Here is a 25,255-nt window from a genome sequence, read left to right as displayed (position 1 = left end):
GGCCTGGCTCTCTAATTCATCCCAGAGGTGTTCTATCGGGTTGAGTTCAGGATAGAAGTGTAACCTACAACCGGCGGCATTTCATCGCGGCTAGCTCGCCAAAAACCGACACCACTCAGGGGACAGTCCAACTACTGCTCATGGGTGATTACCGTCATCTGCTTAATGGTGGCCACACGCAGAACGACTTTATATATAGGAACGTATTATTATGATTACAACTGGTAGATCAAAAAGATTATCTACGATTTATCTACACTATATTGCCAAAAGTATTGGGACGCCTGCCTTTACACGCACATGAACTTTGATGGCATCCCAGTCTTAGTCCGTAGGGTTCAATATTGAGTTGGCCCACCCTTTTTTGCAGCTATAACAGCTTCAACTCTTCTGGGAAGGCCGTCCACAAGGTTTAGGAGTGTGTCTATGGGAATGTTTGACCATTCTTCCAGAACAGCATTTGTGAGGTCAGGCACTGATGTTGGATGAGAAGGTCTGGCTCGCAGTCCCCACTCTTATTCATCCCAAATGTCTTCTATTGAGTTAAGGTCAGGACTCTGTGCAGGCCAGTCAAGTTCCTCCACCCCAAACTTCCTCACCCATGTCTTTATGGACCTTGCTTTGTGGACTGGTGGGCAGTCATGTTGGAACAGGAAGGAGCCATCCCCAAACTGTTCCCACAACGTTGGAAGCATGAAATTGTTGAAAAATGTCTTGGTATGCTGATGCTTTAAGAGTTCCCTTCACTGGAACTAAGGGGCCAAACCCAACCCCTGAAAAACAACCCCCCACCATAATCCCCCCCTCCCCCAACACCATAATCCCCCCTCCACCAAATGATTTGGACCAGTGCACTAAGCAAGGGAGATATAAGAGCGAGTTTGGGGTGGAAGAACTTGACTGGCCTGCACAGAGTCCTGACCTCGTCCTGAAAGAACACCTTTGAGATGAATTAGAGAGAAGACTGTGAGCCAGGCCTTCTCGTCCAACATCAGTGCCTGACCTCACAAATGGGCTTCTGGAAGAATGGTCAAACATTCCCATAGACACACTCCTAAACCTTGTGGATGGCCCTCCCAGAAGAGTTGAAGCTGTTATAGCTGCAAAGGGTGGGCCAACTCAATATTGAACCCTACGGACTAAGACTGGGATGCCATTAAAGTTCATGTGTGTGTAAAGGCAGGTGTCCCAATACTTTTGACAATATAGTTTAAATTTATAACATGATTTATCATCCCCAAGGCAAAATTAATAGTTAACCTTTGCCGCAGAGAGGGGGACCCATACTTTTTAACTATCCTTGACCTGTCCTTGTGCCAAAAAGGGCCCCTTAATTTTTGACAGAAAAAAAATCAGATCAGGCACAAAAAAAAAAAAATAAACCCCCCAAAAAACAAAACCACACATACAAAAACACTATTAAATAAATGATAATAATATATTCTAAATATATCCTAATATAAAATTCTATTAATAAAAATGTAAACCATATTTTGCCCATTCAGCTCAAGGAGTGAAATTTAATATAACATTTCCATGAAGTTTCACAGCTAAATCAGTTTTGCATAAATGATTGTGTCTATCCCCAATCTTTTCAATTATTTATACAGTATTTGAATCTCTTTTTTTTTTTTTAAACCTGCACAGCAAAGTTATAATGTGCTAGTATGCATCCCATACTAGCACATTATGTGAAACTTACCTTATAACGGAGTATTCCAGCGTTGTGCTGTCACTGCTGACAGGGCTTCCATCTTTACCCGGGTTGGCGGGCTCCTGTTCTTTGATTGGACGAGCCACGAAGACGTCTCTCCTGCGCATGCATGTGGAAGCTGCTGTTCACGGCGCAGGGCTCTGTGGGAATGACACGGGTGTGCCGTTCCATCAGAGCGCATGCGGCGGTGACGTCACCCTCGGCTTCACAAGTAAATCTCTCCAGTGCAGGTTTAGGAGATGTCTACAGTACCTATAGGTAAAAATCGTCCATGGGAGTCTACTCTCACTTTAAGGAACTGGAATGATTTTATACACATTTCTTTCACCTAAAAAAATACGTTTAAAATATTGTGGGCACTGGGGGTGGTACACACGCTCAAAAAAGACATAATCTAAGTACGCAGGGAGTATGCAGTCAGTCTTGCTCTTCTGCTCCTGGTGACATTATCCTTCTGCATTTGCTGGCAATTCCTGGCTGTAAAAGTGACAGCCTGGAGTTGCTGTGTAAACACAGCAGCTAGGAAGATGCTGATGTCACAGACAGTGTCTATAAACATTGTTCAGAGACGAGATAGAGAGATACACAGTACCATTGTTCATAAACATTGATCAAACAGGAAATGGAGAGATACAATGTAACACTGTTTATAAACATTGTTCAGACAGGAAATAGAAAGATACAAAGTAACACTGTTTATACAAGGATAGTTACCACCGCTCCAGGCCGTTCGGGTTCAAATCTCCCGTCCTCCACTGTGTGAAAAAGTGAGAGCTCCAGGTGCTGTTGTATGCGTGCAGGAAAAAGATCTGGACAGCCGCACTCCGGAATAGGCAAATAAATAAAATCTTCTTTATTCAATAACGTGGCATAAAATTAGTACATGACACTGTTGGAGCAATACAGCTTGACCGCTAACGCGTTTCACGCTCTTACAGAGCGCTTACTATGAGTAAGCGCTCTGTAAGAGTGTGAAACGCGTTAGTGGTCAAGCTGTATTGCTCCAACAGTGTCATGTACTAATTTTATGCCACGTTATTGAATAAAGAAGATTTTATTTATTTGCCTATTCCGGAGTGCGGCTGTCCAGATCTTTTTCCTGCACGTTAACACTGTTTATAAACACTGTTCAGACACAGGATGGAGAGATACTAAGTAACATTGTTTATAAACTTTGATCAAACAGGAGATAGAGATATACAATGTAACAGTGTTTATAATCATGGTTCAGACAGGTGATAGAGAGATACAGCGTAGCATTGTTTATAAACACAGATCAGTCAGGTGATAGAGAGATACAAAGTAACAGTGTTTATAAACATTGTTCAGACAGGTGATAGAGAGATACAAAGTAACAGTGTTTATAAACATTGTTCAGACAGGTGAAAGAGAGATACAAAGTAACAGTGTTTATAAACGTTGTTCAGACAGGTGAAAGAGAGATACAAAGTAACAGTGTTTATAAATAGTGTTCAGAGAGTAAGAAAGCAGAGTGTCAGGGAGATGAGCTCATCAGTCTACTGCTTCTTCTTTTCTTGTCCAGTCTCAGGGGGCTTGTAAGTGAAAGTGAAACTGCAGTGGGGAAAGACCTGAGCAGTGTAAAACTCAAAACTGGATGGCCGAAATTCAAATCCTTGGTCATCTGTGTATTTAGCTATGTGGAGTCCACAAATGTCGGACATGTTGTCTTTAATGGTGATGATGAATTGATAAAGAAATGTAGAGATAGGTCTCCGTAGCTCCTGTATTGGATAATGTGGTGCTTTGAGGAGATGAGGTGTAATCCAGGTGAAGGAGAAGATAACGAGGGATATATCAGGTAATATGGACGGAGTAGAAACATGTTTGATCTTCAAATGACTTAAGTGGGTATTTGTCTAATTATACATAGTTATGGAGTTTTTCTTTTTTTGGATCCTTAAACCCCCGGCTCACTTCATCCCGGCATTACCAGCCTCCTCTCAATCTCAGAGATCTAAATAGAAAAGATTACCTGACCCCGAGTCCGGGATTCTGTCCGGGATTCTGGAAAATGACCGGACCTTGAACCTCATCGCTTAGAAGGACTATAAAAGTCTTTCATAGTTGTGTAAAAGTTTTCTACAATAGTTCTGAAGAATCCCACATATGGGCCCCCCGGAGATGTGCTAAACCAAGAGCAACATCTACAGGAAAATAGAAGATTTTGTACAGAGAGCTTACAAACAAAAAGTAAAAAAATGAGGCCGAGCTAAGAGAATACGTTTGATAAACTTTAGATTTTTTTTTTTTTTTTTACAATTTCTATATGAAATTAAAATATCTTCTAAATCATATTAATTATATTAATAAATACAATATAGACAGATTCTATTGAAATCTGATTTATTTTGCTAGAATATTACATTGTAAAATAAAATGATGGCAGTTGTAATTGTTTAAACTTTTTATGCAGTGCCTTGAAAAAGTATTCATACCCCTTGAAATTTTCCACATTTTGTCATGTTACAACCAAAAACATAAATGTGTTTTATTGGGATTTTATGTGATAGACCAACACAAAGTGGCACAAAATTGGGAAGTGGAGGGAAAATGATACATGATTTTCAATTTTTTTTTTTTTGCAAATATGTGAAATGTGTGGGGTGCATTTGTATAGTGCCCCCCGGAGTCAATACTTTGTAGAACCTCCTTTCTCTGCAATTACAGCTGAAAGTCTTTTTGGGGATGTCTCTACCAGCTTTGTACATCAATATCAGTGTTTCTCATCTCCAATCCTCAAGGTGCCCCAACAGGTCATGTTTTCAGGCTCTCCATTATTTTGCACAGGTGATTTGATCAGTTTCACTGCCTTAGTAATTTCCACAGCTGAGGGAAATCCTGAAAACATGACCTGTTGGGGCGCCTTAAGGACTGGAGTTGAGAAACACTGATCTAGAGAGGGACATTTTTGCCCATTCTTCTTCTTTGCAAAATAGCTCAAGCTCTGTCAGATTGGATGGAGAGCGTCTGTGAACAGCAATTTTCAAGTCTTGCCACAGATTCTTAATTGGATTTAGGTCTGGACTGTAACTGGGCCATTCTAACACATGAATATGCTTTCATTTAAACCATTCCATTGTAGCTCTGGCTGTATGTTTCGGGTCGTTGTCCTGCTGGAAGGTGAACCTCCTCCCCAGTCTCAAGTCTTTTGCAGACTCTAACAGGTTTTCTTCTAAGATTGCCCTGTATTTGGCTCCATCCATCTTCCCATCAACTCTGACCAGCTTCCCTGTCCCTGCTGAAAAAAAACATCCCCACAACCTGATTCTGCCACCACCATGTTTCACAGTGGGGATGGTGTGTTCAGGGTGATGTGCAGTGTTAGTTTTCCACCACACATAGTGTTTTGCTTTTAGGCCAAAAAGTTAAATTTTGGTCTCATCTGACCAGAGCACCTTCTTCCTCATGTTTGCTGTGTCCCCCACATGGCTTCTCACAAACCGTAAACAGGACTTCTTATGACTTTCTTTCACCAATGTCTTTCATCTTGTCACTCTTCCAGAAAGGTCAGATTTGTGGAGAACACGACTAATAGTTGTCCTGTGGACAGATTCTCCCACCTGAGCTGTGGATCTCTGCAGCTCCTCCAGAGTTACCATGGACCTCTTGGCTCTTCTCTGATGAATGCTCTCCTTGCCCGGCCTGTCAGTTTAGGTGGACGGCCATGTCTTGGTAGGTTTGTAGTTGTGCCATACTCTTTCCATTTTCGGATGATGGATTGAACTGTGCTTCTTGAGATGTTCAAAGCTTGGGATATTTTTTTATAACCTAACCCTGCTTTAAACTTCTCCACAACTTTATCCCTGACCTGTCTGGTGTGTTCCTTGGCCTTCATGATGCTGTTTGTTCACTAAGGTTCTCTAACAAACCTCTGAGGGCTTCACAGAACAGCTGTATTTATACTGAGATTAAATTACACACAGGTGGACTCTATTTACTAATTAGGTGACTTCTGAAGGCAATTCGTTTAATTAGATTTTAGTTAGGGGTATCAGAGTAATGCTGGCCATACACTATACAGAAAATCGGCCGAAAAATCGTTCATATAGACACTTCGTTCGTTTTTCGGCAAGTTAATGGGCACAAATCGATAATCGTTTGTGACGTTTTTGTGGAAAAAAAACGAACGGCAAGTTTGGAAATTTTCTGCCGAACGTACGATAAATTGCAAGTTTAATGCGTTCTTCGTCCGTGAAAAAACGAATGGTTGCTACTGCGCATGGTTGAAAATAATTTAACCCGGAAGGGAAATATTCGTGTCAAATACGTTCGCGTCCAAACGTCATGACCAATCGTCAACACCAACTATATAAAGGCCCGCACACACGATCGGACTTTTTGACAACAAACATGCAAATTAGCAGTTCTGGAGCAAAATCTGACCGTGTGTACGCTCCATCGGACAAATTATTTTTTGTGACTTTTGTTGGCTACGAACGGACAAACTTTCTGTCAACAAAACTCCGATCGTGTGTGCACAAAATACCATCGGACTTTAGTCCAAAGTACAAACACGCATGGTCGGAAGCAAGGACCATCACAAATTTTTAATGGCTTAAGAATAAATCTGCTTTGCTGGTTATACTGACAGAGTACAGACAAACATATTTTAGTTATGATTTGTGTTCTAGTGATAGCAATCCTTTTTTTTGTTTTTGTATTTTAAGGCCATTTTGCTTATTGTGCATTCACAACATAAATAAACTTACAAAATTATTAGACATGTTCTCTGTCCTCACAATTAAAAATTAGAATTTCAAAAGAAAAAGAGCAAACGATACACATCAAAATAAAAAATATATCTTATTCAATCATACTGAAATCAAAAAATTCAACCTGCTAAATTATTAGCCCCTAAACTCCCCACACCAGTGGCCTTGTTGTGGATCCTTGGGGCTGCTTTTGCCACTGACCACCATGCTGCTCAGGTGGGTGGGCTTGCTGGGGTGGGTAGGTTTGTTGTGGAGGAGTGTTGTTCAAATGATACACATGAGATTTAGTGGTTAGCTCTCATTTCCTGGCCTTGCTGAAGAGCTGGATGATTAGAGCCTCACATAGCTCCCTTTGATCTGCCTCAAGCTCACGGAGCTTACTAGCATTAAAACTGGCAAACCCTTCAGCACTATCGGGTGCTGTGTTTATCAGAGAGGTAGCCCTAGTTAAGAACTCAGCTGTGGCCTCATCCAGATGTTGGCTCTTCCTGGCCCTTTTTTTGGGAGGACGCAGGGGAGGGATCCTGCACTCAGTTGTTGTCTGGCTGCTGGGCCCAGGCTCTTCTTGGCTCTAAAGTTCCTGTGTGTGTAAAAACAACATCATTTTAATTTTTAGACATCATTCATCAACAATTTTCATGTCATGACTTTTTCATTTGTAATGTGTCCAAATAGGAAAGAAGATCATTCTGACTCCAGCATTTCTCATTCTTGTCCTAATCCTTTTTGGCCACTGCTGTCTATTGATATGGGACTCACTTTTTGAACCCAAAAAAATGACTATGCATTCAGGGTCGTAACTACCACCATATTGACCCATGCGGGCGCTATGGGGCCCGCAGCCGAGTGGGGCCCAGTGAGGATAAGAGCACCGCCGGCACAGTCTCCCAGCCAGGGGAAGAGAGAGGAGAGGAAGAGGCGAGCTGTCCGTATCAGCAGAGAGCTGAATTGCCCGATGTAAGAGCTTTCATTATGACTTCCAGTGTTCCCGGGGCTCACGTCACATAGCTCCACCTTTTGGGCCAGTGCATTTGATAGAACGCCGATCCAATGTGGGACATGTGACGTCATCAAAGGCGTCGGGCCAAGAGGTGGGGCTATGTGATGAGCCCCGGGAAGAGGAGAAATTCAAATGAAAGCTATTACAGTGGCCAATCCTGCTCTCTGCTGATCCTAGTAGCTTGCCTCTTCCTCTGCATAGGTGGGGCTGTATGGTGCACAGGCAGACCAGGCTGTATTGGGCACAGGTCATGCTGTATGTGGCACAGGTCACGCTGCATTGACAGTAGGGCAGCTGTGGGGGGGGGGGGGCTGTTTGCAGTGTGGCCCATACAACATTTTCTAATTTGCCAACCTATAAAAATCTATGGTAGAATTCCAAAGTGATAATTTTAAGAGATAATATGCAAGCTAATTGCCATTAGGGATGAGACCAACACCCCCCTGTTAGTTTTGCAACAGAACATTTGAACAGGCCAAAAATTGATTTTAACACGTGAACACCATTAAAGTCTAAGGGAGTTGAACATGAATAATTCTAAGTGGTAATTGTAAAGGCTTATATTCATGGTATTGCCCAAAAAAGTGTTTGGTGACCTGGGTCCTGCCCCAGGAGACATGTATGAATGGACAGAAAAGTTTACAAAACACCCATTTTTTTCATGAACAGTGATTTTAATAATGAATAAAGTCAAACAATAAAAGTGTAATATTCCTTTAAATTTAGTACCATGGGGGGGTCTATAGTATGCCTGTAAAGGGGCGCATGTTTCCCCTGTTTAAAACAGTCAGAGAGCAAAATGACATTTCAAATTAAAAAATGCCATTAAAAATTACGAACGGGAGCGACAGAATTTGGAACCAGCTTCTTTTCGCGGTGACTCTCGGATTGCCTTTGTCTCGCACACAAACAGAACGTAATCTTACATCACACGCTCGTTCGATTGATATACACTATCTAGGCGTGAAAACTCCGCTACCCGAACGGCATCACGCATTCGTTCGTACCGCGTGTTAACTTGACACAGACGGCGCATGCCTGAAATTCCGCCCCTGACGTTCTTTTTCTTGAATATTGCCCGCCCCTTTTCTCTTTGGTGCGTAGTGAGGAGCAAACATGGCGGAGACACATGTGTCAGAATACAGATCCAGGAAGGCCACCAACATGTCATTTGAGGAGATGGTGGAGATGGTTTCTATCTTGAAAAAGCAAGATTACGATGGGAAACATGGCCCATATGCCCATCCCAATTTGGTAAAGGACAAAATCCTGACTGATGTGGTGAAGGCCTTGGAGCAGAAGTTTGGGGTCCATAGAAAGAAGGACCAGCTGAGGAAGCGCTGGTCTGACTTGAAAAACAGGGAGCCAGATCAGTACCTCAAAATAAGGAAGGAACTTCGAAAAAGTAAGTACTTGTGTGTCCCATTTATGATTCTTCACTTGCCTGCTTCTCCATGTGCTTTTCTGGACTGTTATACTGAATGTTCGTAGGTGTTAAATAACGTTCGTGGGTAGGAAATAACGTTCGTAAGGACCAACAGTGATCGTTTGCCAATGAATACGACTTTTTTAAACTGATATAGGCTTATGACTGTTTTGGTCATGATCATTTATGTGATTGAACGAATTTAAAAGACATTGTTGTCTAGATGTCTTTGAAATTTTAATTAATTGATAAATAGATTCAGTGGAATGTAAGGAGAGGACACAGCAGCTGTTTACACATCTGGACTCAGGAGCACTAGTGTGGGACACCATAAAAACTTGGCACAAAAAGGTAAGTATTGAATTTGGGGTCAAAGGTCTTTTTAATCATAACCAATGAGTAAAGGGACAGGGGATTATAGCAGTGCTAAAGTATTCCAGGTGAATAAGAGAAAAGAATGTAAAATTAAAAACTTTTTATTTCACAATATTAAATACATAGAGAGAGCAATAAAATGGTTAACAACCAACAAGCATAGATATTGCGTGCGACCCAAATGCGGTAGGGTAGGCTGGATGGAGAAGGCCATCAAAGAAAGGGCTCGGTTTCATGTCTTCAACTTGGTTCTCTTCCTAAACAGACAATTGGACACCACTTGAAAGCAATGTTTCATATTCCTATTTCGGGCCATAAATATCTGTGTGCTAAGTATACCTTTTTTTAATTGTTCATAGGGAATCAAAGACGCAGACAACAGGGTCAACAGGACCCCCAACCTCGCCGGGACCACCAACATCTCCGGGACCCACAACCTCGGCGGGAGCCACAACCTCGCCGGGAGCCACAACCTCGCCGGGAGCCACAACATCGACGGGACCCCCAACCTGAACCCAGCACCAGCATCACACATGATGAAAGAGAGGTGGGGGAAGTGGGAGCCTGTACCTCACCAGGTGAGTGTCTGACACCCCAGCTTCAGGTAATCTATGTATGCCTGCATATTTCTAAATACATGTTTTTTCTCACTTTTTTAGGTGATGTTCTGGTTGTGGAAGAGCCACCTGACCACTTTACAGCAGACAGCGCCCAAAGGCTCATAGCGCAGATCATGTTATGGAATGGCGAAATAGATGCCATGAGAGCTCGTCTTAACACAATGCAGCAGGAAATGAAGGACATGATAGATGTTTTGGGTAGAATCTAAACACTTTTGACGTCCATAAACATCTATCATGTTCTTCATTTCCTGCTGCATGATTATGTCCAAATTATTGTTTCTGTTTGTTAATTAAAAAAAAACAAAAAAAATTTAAAAAAATTTGCAAAACTAATCACCAAAATTTTTTAAAAAAAATAATGACCAAAAAAATGTAAAAAAAAAAAATGATATAAAAATAAAAAAAATTAAATAAATTATTATCAAAAAATAATTACACACAAAAATAAAAAAATATCTAAAAAAAAAAATACCTAAAAAATTTACATCAAGATTTTAAATCAAAAATTTTGTGAAACAATTGTTTCTAAGAAATAAAGAAAAAAAAAAATTGAAAGATTTTGTTAATGTTGAACTTTGTAAGTTCGTGGTTGTCATACAAGTTCATTTTGATAATATGCCTGTTTGTACAAAGCAAAAAACGCACAGGAATGTGCACATATAAAAACTTTTTGGAAAAAAAACAATGTATGTTTTTTTATTTCAGTGCTCAATACCAGTATATTTGTTAAGTTGCTGTGGTTACATTGACAGTGTACTCTAAAATGTGTGTAGCTGAGACACAGCACAATATAATAGTTAGCTCAAAGTGAGATTGTCACCTCATGTTGCACATCAGGTTGGTTTGCACTAGTGGCAAAAATTCAAAAGATCAAGGCTATTTGCAAAGCTAGTAAACAGACAACAGTATTTCCTTGAAAATCTCATTTTATTAAGAAGTAAAATAATTAATCAGCATGTAAAAAAGTAGTCCATATATTGTTCACTGACAAGACGGGCATTCTGGGAGCCCAAACCAGCACATGCACTTGCCATAGCTGGCATCACAGCCTATTGAGCTGGTCGGGAAAAAGGCTCATCACTTTTCTCCGAGGCAATGTAGCCTCATCTGCCCCAAAGACAAAATTTAGTACTTCAATATTGTCCAGAGCATTTTGAAAAATTAAGGTCCCTTTTTGTATACGATCCTAAAATTCAGTACGTATCATCACATCTCCGTCAGAGTGGCATCCATTCATCCCAACATCCAAAAAAGGCTAAGTTCAAATTATATGCTCCCTCACCCCCTCTGGTGGCACATTCCTAAACTTTAAGGGGGGGAGTTGAATTGGTAGCTGGTTTTGACAAGTAAACCTCTACACTTCCATGAGAGCTAAATGCATGAAAAATTAATTATTATTTTGCCTGACCATCTATCTTTAGAACATTGTCAGGCCAGTGGCCAGGTAAGAAGTGGGCAAATCCGTTAATCAGAAGGCACATTGTTCAAATCTATACACATTTTGACATACATCGGACAAAATAATAACAATGTTCGTTAATTAGGATTATTCGTTATGATAAAGTTATAAACACAGGAAGTCAGCACAGCACAGGGATGGTGTGAGGCCCTCATAATGCTAAATTCATCATAACGAACGTATCATTTTGACCTTTTGAAGGTAATCTTGCAGGCCCTTGCACTACATGCTTTGGAGAATTTAGGCAGCAATCTTACCTAAAAAAATAAGGGATACTATGTATATGTTTTGCAAAATCAGCAGATAGAGTAGCTATATCGGTTGACTGTTTTTTGGGTGTTTTTTTAGGGGGGGGGGATAAGTATTTGCACAACCAAAAAGGGAATCTTGCACTCTGCATGAATTTATAGGACAGGAATAAGATTGGGACACATTTTAGGGGGTGTTTGTGGTAAACCTAAAAATGAAGCATAAATAAAAACACTTTTAAGTTACTAGGCTAGGTGTGTGTGGGCCAAGGGTAGCATGCTGGGGAGGTTAGTGAAGGAAAATATGCATGTAGGCCACCAAAAAGTTACAGCATGCATGAGGACAAAGAGGGCATTCATTCACAGCATATTACAAAAATGGGAAGGATGGAATAATAAATTTATAAAATACTTTATAAAAACACGAAGGTGATATTAAATACAAAAAATTACACGAATATAGTTCTTCTGCAGGACTTGGATAATAGCACTACATGTCTCAGGAATAATCTCTCCCAGAGCCTTGTGAGAGATCCAAGTGGTAAACTTGATATCCTGGTGACCCCTCCCTGTCGCCAAATAACGTAAGGTAGCTATGAGCTTTTGCTCGGCTGGAATAGCAGCCCTCATGCAGGTGTCCTGCTTCATGATATAGGGGGACAGCAATTACAATAGTTGCTGAAAGCAGGAGTCCGTCATCCGGAGATAATTCAGAGAATCATTTGGATTATTCTCCTGCAGCTCACGCAGCAAGGGCATATGGCTAAATTGGTCACGATTAAGTAGCCAAGTTTTGTCCCAAATAATCCTCATCCTACTACTCTGACTATTCCAGGACCGGGCTAGAGTCACAGCAAGAACTGCAAGCCCATAAACAACACACTCTCTCCTAGGATTGTGTAACATGGCTGGTTGTCATACAATTTTACAAACGGTCGTAAACGCAAAGTAACGCACGAATCTGCACTGACCAAACATAAGAATTAGAAATTAGCAGAGGGAGCCCGAAGCGTGACGCCGAAGAATTTAACGTCTTCTTTGGAAGTTTTATCCGTACGTTTTTAACGTCACTACGTTCGTGTTTGTTGCCTAAACGTCAGACCGTCTCCATGCAATACAAGTTCAGAGAGACAAGGCCCTTTTTCAAAAAAAAAAACAACGGGAAAGTTTGTACAAGGTCCGATCGTGTGTATGGTGCTTAACACACACTGAACAGAACGTTGTCTTGCCACTGACCAGACAAAAGGATTACACGGGCCAATACACAGAAGATTTTGAAGAACTGAAGGTAAGCAGACCAGTACAATAGTTATAGGGTGTTAATTGTTAGGTGTAGTTTGGCAACTGAACAATGCAGCATTTTTGATAATTACAGGAGCAATGGTGGACAAATTTACATCACCACATTTCCTGCCACAATTCATTGAAATGTACCGAGACCTTACATGTCTATGGAAAGTGCGCTCCAAAGACTACTCAGATCGTCAAAAACGTAAAGAAGCGTATACTAAATTAGTGGAACTATGCACTGTTGTGTATGCAAAAGCAGATATATCCTATGTGACCAAAAAAATTGCCAATCTGCGTACGATCTTCAAAAAAGAATTAAATAAAATTAATGAATCCAAAAGATCTGGTGCAGGTGCAGATGAAGTATATGTGCCACGCCTGTGGTATGTCGAGAGTCTACGTTTTCTGACTGACCAGGAGGAAGCACGACCCTCTGTGTCAAGTTTAGACAGTATCAGTGAGAATATTTCAGGAGATGAAGAAGATGGAACATTTGACGAAATGGCAGACAGTCAGGTAAAGTCAGAATATTATGTTTTATTATACACATCTGAAACTAAAAATTGAAGAGAATACATACAAAAATCAAAGCACATGTAACTTGTTAATGTTTTTTATTTAAAGAAAAATCTTACATGACATCTGTATTTAGTAATGAAATAATATATAAATGCAGCCACTCAAATTGACATAGCATTTAGACATTGTTTTGCCAATCGACTGCTCCAGGACCGAGAAAATAGTGCATATAATCAATGCGACTCTGGCGAGCGACTTGACTGGAGAGACGTGGTGGGGCACGGCCTAGGTTTAATAAGCCTTCGGTGTCATTACGCCACTCACCAGGCGTGACATCCCCAGACAAAGTATCTTCCCGGTCCAACTGGGATTGGGGCATGTACGTGGAGCTAGTACGCCGTAAGAAATTGTGTAACACACAGCAACTATGGACTATTGTGTCAATTTTTGGGGGGGCTACATTTATTGCTGTGTGAAATATTCTAAAACGGTTGGCCATAATACCGAACGCGTTTTCAACTACTCGTCGAGCACGAGATAACCTATAATTAAAAATTTTTTGCTCAGGTGTCAGGTTTTTGAGGGCAAAAGGTTTTAAAATATGCTCAGATAACGCAAACGTGTCATCGGCAACAAATGAGAAGTTGAGACCTTCAACTGTATCCTCTTGTGATGGGAGATGTAGAAGTCCATTTTTTAAGTGCTGGAAAAAAGAGGTCTTCTCTATTATTCCCCCATCCGAATTTCTGCCATTTTTCCCTATGTCAACAAAAATAAATTCATACTTGGCATTGACAATTGCCATTAGGACAATACTAAAGTAGCCTTTATAATTGTAGAAGAATGAGCCAGAGTTTGCTGGGGGTATTATCCGAACATGTTTGCCGTCTATGGCACCACCACAGTTTGGAAAATTCCAATAGTCTTCAAATTGTTTGGCAGTTGATTTCCATTCCTCCACAGATGATGGCAGCTGTGCAAAGATAAAAATAAATGTTTTAAAAAATTTTAAGGCTTAATTGTCCAAAAATTATAACAATTGGCTTTATTATACAGGATCTATTTGGCAGTGAAACACAAACTGTCACATCACCACCAGTAAGCATGACCAAAAAGAGAAAGACAAAGCAAGATGCAACAGGCAACTTTCTACTACAAGCATCTGCAGCGTTAAATCAGAAGAAGGATGAATGTGATGACCTGGGTGCATTTGCAGCAAAGAAAATGCGCAGGATGTCAGAAGACCAAAAACAATTACTGGAACCATTACTCATTCAACTTCTTAATAAAGGGTTAAGGGGGGAGCTGACCACAAATACACACTTAGCTGAGCACAAAACCACACACCCACAATCATTGCAAACCACACACCCACAATCATTGCAAACCACACAGCCACAATCATTGCAAACCACACAGCCACAATCATTGCAAACCACACAGCCACAATCATTGCAAACCACACAGCCACAATCATTGCAAACCACACAGCCACAATCATTGCAAGTACCTCCACAAATGCATCAATGGCACATACCATTCCCACAGCAGGATCGTCAACAAAGCAACTGGGGACATGATTATCAGTACACATCTTTGTGAATAACATACATTTGGGTTTAAATATGTTATGTTTGTCAGTTTGACATGTTATGAACTAGTTTGAGTTTACTGATATGTTTAGAGCTTCTAAAATCAAAGTTAAACAAAGCAAGCTGTACAGTGTTTGAGAGTTCAAAATAAAAGCAGTGTGTCATTACCTTTAGGTATTCCTCTTGCATGATCTTTATAATGGCTTGGCAGGTCTCTGGTATGATGCGGCCAAGTGACTGGGCAGAGATTCCGGTAGTGAACTTTAAATCTTCATAACTTCGGCCAGTTGCCAGAAAGCGAAGTGTTGCTGCCAGTCTCTGCTCTGCTGGGATGCTTGGTCTTAAGACTGTGTCTTTTTTGGTAATAAGGGGTGACACTTTACTCAATAAGAGCTGAAAGGACTCATCAGGCATCCTCAGATAGTTCCGATAGTCATCTGGATTGTTTTCCTTGAGCTCTCGAACCAATTTCATATGGGAGAAGTCATCCCGGTTCTTCAGCCACTCTTTACTCCATAACCTTCGCCTTTTGATTATGGGTTCCTCTGCTTGTTGTATAGCCATCACTCCAAGCATGACTATGCCAATGGTCCTTTCATCTACATCCATATTGTAGGTAGAGGGTTCGTTCCGACGTACGCACAAACGTATGTTGCTCCTCGTCAAACACAGGAAGCCACAGTACAGAGGTCACACATTTTGACACTTCCTTTTATAAATGAAAAAAACGAACGAAAAAACGATACATTGCTGTTCATAAACGATTTAACGATCGAAAATCTTTACTTACCTGATGGCGTGATCGTTTGCGGTCATTACCGAACGTTCTTTTTTCGAAAATGGGTTCGGCCGATTTTCTGTATAGTGTATGGCCAGCATAAGGCTCCATTCACACTAGCGCGTTTTTTGATGCATTTTGCATTTTGCAGAAATGCACGGGAATTTTTTAACATGGGTTCCTATGGAACATGTTCACATCAATGCCTTTTTGTTTCTCTGCATTTTTGGAAAGGGTCAGGGACTTTTTTTCATGCAAAATGCAGCGTTTTGCATGTAATAGAATTCAATGGACAAGCATCAAAAACTCAAGTGCACCGTTTTTGCAGCGTTTTTGATGCGTTTTTGCTGTTTTTTTTTTTTTTTTAAATCTTTTTTAAGACTGTAAAAAAAAACTGTAAAAAAAAACTGTAAAAAAAAAAAAAAAAAAAAAAAACGCAAAACGCAAATCGCGGCAAAAACGCCGCAAAAACGCTGCTCAAAAACGTGGCAAGCATGAAAAAAAAACCTCCAAAAACGCTCAAAAGCAACATGCATAGGTGTGAATCGAGCCTAAAGGGGGCTGAATACAAATGTACCCCACACTTTTCAGATATTTTTTTGTAAAAAATGTGAAAACCATTTATCATTTTCCTTCCACTTCACAATTATATGCCACTTTGTATTGGTCTATCACATAAAATCCCAATAAAGTAAATGTACGTTTTTGGTTGTAACATGACAAAATGTGGATAATTTCATAGGGTATGAATACTTTTTCAAGCCACTAATCTGTTGGCGCTCGTCCCGCCCCCTCCCTGTCCCCTTCGAGGCTGCAGATGGGCATGAATCAGGCTGTACTGATGGCAACGGTGAGGCTGCATTCATGGCACTGGTGAGGCTACATTCATGGCACTGGTAAAGGCTACATTCATGGCAATGGTGAGGCTGCATTCGTGGCAATGGTGAGGCTGCATTCATGGCACTGGTGAGGCTACATTCATGGCACTGGTAAAGGCTACATTCATGGCAATGGTGAGGCTGCATTCATGGCACTGGTGAGGCTACATTCATGGCACTGGTAAAGGCTACATTCATGGCACTGGTGAGGCTGCATTCATGGCACTGGTGAGGCTGCATTCATGGCACTGGTGAGGCTGCATTCATGGCACTGGTGAGGCTGCATTCATGGCAATGGTAAGGCCGCATTCATGGCACTGGTGAGGCCGCATTCATGGCACTGGTGAGGCTGCATTCATGGCACTGGTGAGGCTGCATTCATGGCACTGGTGAGGCTGCATTCATGGCACTGGTGAGGCTGCATTCATGGCACTGGTGAGGCTGCATTCATGGCAATGGTAAGGCCGCATTCATGGCACTGGTGAGGCTGCATTGATTGGCACTGACCCCTATTTTGCTTCACAGTTCTTTAGCTAAAATTTTATTTTTTTCCCTCTTAAAGTGAAGGTGCGTGTTATACGCCTGTGTGTATTATAGGCCGATAAATACGGTATATTCAAATAACACGCCCGAGCTCATCCTTAGTCCTGAGCGGCGCTCGGGGATTCGTTGGGGGCCACAAAAGATATATAAATATCCAAATAACACGCCCGAGCTCATCTCCTCACCACACACAGCCACAAAGGCAAGAGAATTCTTGTTGGGCCGTGTATTAGTGCTCGGGTGAACACACTTAGACAGTGGCGATGCTTCCATAAGGGTATACGGGAGTCGCCCCCTCTCTCCTGCCACCCCCTCTAGCACTAATAGATAGATTTATGCATTGCATGAATCTATCTTTTGCCGCCGCTGGCACCCCCTATTCAGGTGCCCGGCCCCTTTCCGTGCGCCTGAATTACAGCGGCATGGCGTGTTTTTGAAGCCCCTGATTAGAGCCATAGGCTCTAATAGGCGTCATAAAAGGTGACCTGCGAGCGCCATGCTGGGCGCTCGCAGGTCACTCAGCGGTGTTGAATATTCACTTTACTAACACTAAACCGCCTCTCCGCCAATCTGGTGCTTCGATCTGTTACCCGTCACCTGATGAACCAACAGGCGCTGTGATTGGACGCCTATCAGGCGTCCAGTCATAGCCGAGGAAGGGAAGAGAGGACAGGAGAAGACATTGAGGAGCATCGAGGAGCTGTCCCACCGAGACAGGGTAAGTGCAGATGGCAGGCGGGGGGGGCACACTGGCAGCATTTGATATGGCACAGTGGGAGCAATTGATGGGCACAGTGGGAGCATTTGTTGGGCACAGTGGCAGCAATTGATGGGTACAGTGGCTGCGTTTGATGGCACAGTGGCTGCGTTTGATGGCACAGTGGCTGCGTTTGATGGCACAGTGGCTGCGTTTGATGGGCACAGTGGCTGCATTTGATGGCACAGTGGCAGCAATTGATGGGCACAGTGGCTGCGTTTGATGGCACAGTGGCTGCATTTGATGGCATAGTGGCTGTGTTTGTTGGTACAGTGGTGGCGATGATGGGCACAGTGTCACCAATTGATGGGCACAGTGGCTGCGTTTAATGGCACAGTAGCGGCAATTGATGGGTACAGTGGCTGTGTTTGATGGTACAGTGTCAGCAATTGATGGGCACAGTGGCTGTGTTTGATGGCACAGTAGCGGCAATTGATGGGCACAGTGTCAGCAATTGATGGGCACAGTGGCTGTGTTTGATGGCACAGTAGCGGCAATTGATGGGCACAGTGTCAGCAATTGATGGGCACAGTGGCTGTGTTTGATGGCACAGTGGCGGCAATTGATGGGCACAGTGTTAGCAATTGATGGGCACAGTGGCTGCGTTTGATGGGCACAGTGGCTGCGTTTGATGGGCACAGTGGCTGCGTTTGATGGCACAGTGGTGGCAATTGATGGGCACAGTGGATGTGTTTGATGGTACAGTGAGGCTTCAATTTTTTTTCTTTTTTTCAAAATTTTTCAGTTTCTTTGCACCCCCCCCAAAAAAAAAAAAATTGAGCACCAGACGCCACTGCACTTAGACCAAATTTTAATGGTTTGAAGAATGTCAGGCAAAATGGTCGGCATGTTCTATACATGTTCACTTCATCAAATCTGGCCCTCTTTAGAAAAAAAAGTTTGGGCACCCCTGGTATAGAGTAAATAGATACTAAATATGTTACTTTATTGACAAGTACAGATGGTTTAAATGGGTCATGCAAAAAAACAAAGCAGGAAGAATCTGGTAGCAGGCTGGTCTATACAGAAGAGGATTCATATTAAGGATGACCAGGTAAAAGTCCTGATCTCAATCCCATTGAAATGCAGTGGCATGATCTAAAGCAGGCCATTAAAGCAAGACATCCCATAATATACATTACATGAACCGTCATCACTTTATTTATAAAATTACAGCCAAAATCCCACCTAACTGCCATGATCAGTAGAAGCTGCTGAGTGTATTTAGTTGAGGGTATTCGATAATAAAATAGGGTCACCAAATCACCCAACTTAAGGATCCACAAATGTTTTACACCAATGATCTTAATTGTTTAAAGAAGAGGTCTCCAAACTTTCTATACAAAGGGCCACTTCACTGACATTGGTGGACTATGGCCAGCAGGAGAAAAATGCCCCAACATCAGTGGGAGTATACAGTGTCTGGGGGTTTGGTGGTCAGTTGGAATAAAAAAAAAATCACATAGAACCTGTAGTCAGTAGGAGGAGAAATAGTACTCATTGGTGTCAGTGGGAAGAATTGTGCCTCATCATTGGTGTCATTGGGAGCAATTGTACCCCATCATTGGTGTTAGTAGGGTGAATGGTGCCCCATGATTGGTGTCAGTGGAAGGAATAGTGCCCCATCATTGATGTCAGTGGGAGGAATAGTGCCCCATCATTGGTGTCAGTGGGAGGAATAGTGCCCCATCATTGCTGTCCGTGGGAGGAATAGTGCCCCATCATGGGTGTCAGTGGGAGGAATAGTGCCCCATCATTGCTGTCCGTGGGAGGAATAGTGCCCCATCATGGGTGTCAGTGGGAGGAATAGTGCCCCATCATTGCTGTCCATGGGAGGAATAGTGCCCCATCATGGGTGTCAGTGGGAGGAATAGTGCCCCATCATTGCTGTCCATGGGAGGAATAGTGCCCCATCATGGGTGTCAGTGGGAGGAATAGTGCCCCATCATTGCTGTCCATGGGAGGAATAGTGCCCCATCATGGGTGTCAGTGGGAGGAATAGTGCCCCACTGTTGGTGTCCGTGGGAGGAATAGTGCCCCATTATTGCTGTCAGTGGGAAGAATTGTGCCCCATCATTGGTGTCAGTAGGAGGAATCATGCCAAATCATTGGTGTCAGTGGGAGGAATAGTGGCCCGTTGTTGGTGTCTGTGGAAGAAACAATGTTCCATCGTTTATATCAGTGATAGAAATGATACCCCATTTGTGTCAGTGGAAGGATTAGAGCCCCATTGTTGGTGTCAGTTTGGGGAATAGTGTCCCATGGTTGGTGTCAGTTAAAGAATAATGTCCCATTTTTGGTGTCAGTGAAGGATTAGTGCCCACTGTTGGTGTCAGTGGGAGGAATAGTACCCCATCATTGATGTAAGCCGGAGGAATGGTGCCATATCATTGGTAGCAGTGGAAGGAATAGTGCCCCATCATTGGTATCAGTAAGAGGAATAGTGCCCCATTGTTGGTGTCTATGGGAAAAACAATGTTTTATCATTTATATTAGTGATAGGAATTATACCCCATTGGTGTCAGTGGAAGCAATAGTGCCGTATTGTTTGTGTCAGTTTGAGGAATAGTGTCCTATTGTTGGTGTCAGTGAAGGAATAATGTCCCATTTTTGGTGTCAGTGAAGGAATAGTGCCCACTTTTGATATAAGTGGAAGGAGTAATGCCCCACGGTTGGTGTCAGTGAAGGAATAGTGCCCACTGTTGGTGTCAGGGGGAGAAATAGTGCTCCATCATTGGTATCAGTGAAGGAATAATGCCCCATTGTTGGTATCAGTGGAAGGAATGATGCCATACTGTTATGTCGCGTACACACGAGCGGACTCTACGGCAGACTTTGTCCTGCGGACTTTTTGACGGACTTTCCGATGGACTTTTTGAATGAATGGACTTGCCTACACACAATCAACCAAAGTCTGACGGATTCGTACGTGATGACGTACACCGGACTAAAACAAGGAAGTTCATAGCCAGTAGCCAATAGCTGCCCTAGCATTGTTTTTTGTCCGTCGGACTAGCATACAGACGAGCTGACTTTTCGACGGGACTCGAGTCCGTCGGACAGATTTGAAACATGTTTCATTTTTTAGGTCCGTCAAACTTTTGAGAAAAAAAAGTCAGCTGGAGCCCACACACGATCGAATTGTCCGACGGACTCAGGTTCGCCGGACCAAGTATGCCGTAAAGTCCGGTCGTGTGTACGCGGCATTAGTATCGCGTGGAAGAATAGCACCTCATATCAGTGGGAGGAATAGTGCCCCAAGGGCCAGATGCATACAAGCAAAGGGCCACATCCGACCCACAGGCCACAGTTGGGAGACCAGTGGTTTAAAGGAAACCTTCCACAAATGTGGGGAATTCAAACCGCATATGATTGAATAAAAACAACGGTAAACTTCAGTGAAAACCATTCTCCAAAATGATTGGCAGATCCAGAGATATAGATACAGCTGAAGTTCTATGTAAATCTTGACTTTTCGCAAAAAGGATCAAATGACACCTCGCTTCCTCCCACCTCTTGATCCAATTGTTTCATTCTTATCATGGGCAGCCTTCGTGACCAATAGGAATGTTCGGGAGGTAGAAGGGTACAGACCTGAGGCTAACCTTTCCAAAGTCGAGGTTGGTCTATCATTGCAGCTTCTTATGGATCTTCTGATCGTCTCCCTGAAGGCAACCTGTATTCAATAACAATTCGGCAATGGAGAATGTTTTCTGTGATGTTTGTCAGATAAGGTTTTCTTGGTTTATTTTATGATTTAGATTAAGATTAGAATAAACTTCAGGAACCATTCAGGCAGAAAACCACAAGGTTCCTCTAATGGTCACAGATAGGCATCTGAGCTGCTTAACTCTTTCCATACTGAGTTATCCAGACTAGCTGAGCAGCTCAACGTGCCAGTGAGTTTGGGAGGAAAAGAAAGAAGCTTGCTGGCCTGGAAACTTTAGAAAAAAAGAAAAGACAGTTCAACATCTGCAGACATGTAAAATATAAAAGACATAAAATATAGTCAACTGTGTAAGACGACCATTCACAACCAGGGTTCCTCCAGAGGTTGCTTGGGGTTCCTTGAAAAGTGGTGGATAAACCTCCAATCTAATGGTGCTTGCATAGTTGCAGGCCAACCTCCATAGCCATAGCCAGTGACATCAACCTTTTAGCTGTTGTTAAGGTTGGCATTCTTCTCACTGACCACTAATGTAAGGAATATTCTTCTCACTGACCACTAATGTAAGGAACATTCTTCTCACTGACCACTAATGTAAGGAATATTCTTCTCACTGACCACTAATGTAAGAAGCAACATAAAAAAGTGTGGCGCTTAGAAAAGAAAAATACTGTGTATGTTTGTTATTGGGCAGAGCCAACCCGAATGTCCATCTGGAAGGCAATTGTGCGCAATAAAGTATTTAGTGAAACACAGGACTATTCCTGTATATGTTATTAACTAACACTAACAGAAATAGATATCTGCCAAAATAGTGGTATCGGTTGAGAGTCAAAAGTGACAAGAAAGAAGGGGTAATAAGTGAAGTATACCCTATAATAACTGACTATAGTTCCATATAATGGGAAAAAGTGGTTTCATGTATAGCGAAATCTGTGAACCAATAGTGGTGTTGAATTACTAAAATAGAAAACCCAATAGTGCTACAAACATTAATAGGTGATAATACCAAAAAGTGAACAGAAAAAATTACGATGATGGTATTGCTGCCAAAACTAGAGTATACAGTACATCAACATATGAGATATTGATAAAGCTAGAAGTCCAAGATGGGTGTATAGGTGAACATCTGAGGACTTTATTCCGCACAATTGCCTTCCAGATGGACATTCGGGTTGGCTCTGCCCAATAACGAACATACACAGTATTTTTCTTTTCTAAGCGCCACACTTTTTTACGTTATTTCATCACAATTTGTCTGATTGTTGTGTTGGCTGCTCTTTTCATTTTTTGGTTTGGCGCATTATTATTTTTGATTTACTAATGTAAGAAGCATTCGTCCCACTGACCTCCCCATGTAAGGAGCATTTTTCTCACTGACCCCCAATGTAAGGAGCATTCTTCCCACTGACCACCAATGTAAGGAACGTTCTTCAAACTGACCACCAATGTAAGGATCATTCTTCCCACTGACCATCAATGTAAGGAATATTCTTCCCACTAACCACCAATGTAAGAAGCATTGATCCCACTGATAACCAATGTAAGAAGCATTGATCCCACTTTTCGACTGGACTGGTCCGACAGGCCCAGTCCGGCGGACAATCCGACCGTGTGTGGGCTTCATTGGACCTTCAGCAGACTTTTTCTGTCAAAAATCTGACGGACTTTAGATTTAGAACATGTTTCAAATCTTTCCAACGGACTCGAGTCCAGTCGAAAAATCCGCTCGTCTGTATGCTAGTTCGACAGACGAAAACCGACGCTAGGGCAGCTATTGGCTACTGGCTATGAACTTCCTTGTTTTAGTCCGGTGTACGTCATCATGTACGAATCCATCGGACTTTGGTGTGATCGTGTGTAGGCAAGTCCGTTCATTCGAAAGTCCATCGGAAGTCCGTCAAAAGTCCGTCGGACCTTTGATGCCGAAAAGTCCGCCCGTGTGTACGCGACATTATTCTCCTCATTGGCCACAAATGTAAATAACATTCTTCCCATTGATCATAACTGTAAGGATCTTTCTTCTCAATGACCCCCAAAGTAAGGGGCATTCCTCTCATCGGCCACTAGTGGTGAGCTAAGGTTCAGGCCAAACCCGTGGGATGTTGTCACATGATAGAAGACCACAAGCACAATCCACAGTGCCTCCAGCCTTGCATAACAAAGTGGAGGGGATGCTGGAGACAACATTTACCAAACATGGGCACAAGGCTATATTTGGTCAATGACATTGACTACCAATGTAGGGGGCATTCTTTTCACTGGCCACCAATGTACAGGTTAGGACTACCTAAGAGAAGCTATCACATGATGGCATGCCACCTGCCCAATCACAGCCTCGTGTAACGAAGGGGCATTAATTGGCCTAATTTGGCTAAATGGCCACATTTGGTCAATGACATTGATCACCAACGTAAGGGACATTTTTCTCACTGGCCATCATTGAAAGAGGAGCATTCTTATAACTGACCACCAAGGAGAATTCTTCCTATTGACCACCAATTTAAGGAGCATTCTTCTCATTGTAAGGAGAATTCTTCCAATGTAAGGGCTAGGGTTATCGACAGGAAGCTGTCACAGGATAGCAATCAACTGTGGCCAGGGAATTCCTTGCCTTGCAGCCTCGTGTAACAGAAGGAGCGGGGGTAACAGAATGCCGCTCTTACAATGGTGGCCATATTAGGCCAAGAATGTCACTAGCGTGACATTCCTGGCCTAATATGGCCACCATTGTAAGAGCGGCATTCTTCTCATGTGTAAGGGACATTCTTCCTGATGACAACCAATGTAATGAGCATTCTTCTCACTGACCACAAATAAAAAGGGGCATTTTTTTCCACTGAACATCAATCTAAGGAGCGTTCTTCAGTCAACTGAACGGGGGCACCTTTCCCACTGACCATATTATAAGGGTGCCCTTCTTATACTGACCACCGATGTAAACCTATTCATCTTGCTAATGCATTATTATCTGTAGATATAAATTTTAGTAGGGATTCCCTGAGACTGGAAATTGTTTTTTATGGGTTCAAAAAGTTGGGAAAGGCCAGAGTAAGTAATGAATATATTGTAGGCTTTCTTCTACAAAAATTAAAGACTGAAAGAGCAGTCAGTAAACTTGCTAACAGGTTGATTCTTTCTGACAGGATCTGGTTCCCTTCCCGTCATGTCCGTCTCTCTGAAAGATGGCGTCATCATGGTGTCCTTCTTCACTTCCGATTGGTTCCCCAGGCCAGAAATGCATTGGGAGCTGGAAGGTGTTCCTGTCATCGCTGATACATCAGAGACCATCTCCAACCAAACCAATGGACTTTTCACACTAGAGAGCCGGGTTCTACTGAAGGAGCCCAGCCAACGGCGTCTATATGGTGTAGTGCGGCACCCCGTGACTGGGAAATCGACTGGACTTTATATGACTATTTCAGGTACATAAAATCTTATTGCGTTTTATTTAGAAACATGAAAAATTGACTGCAGAAAAAAAAGAACAAGTGGTCCATTGAGTCTGCACGTTTTTTGTTTTTTATTTATACATTTTTTTTTTGCTTGTTTTAGTTTTTTTTGTTTGTTTTTGTTTTTTTTGCTTTTTTTTTATTTATACATAGTTTTTTTGCTTGTTTTATTTTATTTTTTATGTTTGTTTTGTTGTGTTT

At 42.2% G+C, this 25,255-nt stretch overlaps 1 protein-coding gene across 1 annotated transcript in view; it reads left to right on the top strand.

Moving 5' to 3' along the window:
- The window catches only part of LOC141107440 (butyrophilin subfamily 1 member A1-like), a 177,170-nt gene that overhangs the window by 130,395 nt on the left and 21,520 nt on the right, over positions 1 to 25,255 (top strand). Inside the window, exon 4 of the mRNA XM_073598159.1 lies at positions 24,749 to 25,027. Coding sequence (XP_073454260.1) covers positions 24,749 to 25,027 — 279 coding nt within the window. The remainder of the gene's footprint in view (positions 1 to 24,748; positions 25,028 to 25,255) is intronic.

Source organism: Aquarana catesbeiana, linkage group LG09 (assembly GCF_042186555.1).
Source record: "Aquarana catesbeiana isolate 2022-GZ linkage group LG09, ASM4218655v1, whole genome shotgun sequence".
NCBI lineage: Eukaryota > Metazoa > Chordata > Amphibia > Anura > Ranidae > Aquarana > Aquarana catesbeiana.
The sequence above is the reverse complement of the archived record's forward strand: the minus strand, read 5'-3'. Positions and strand labels throughout refer to the sequence as shown.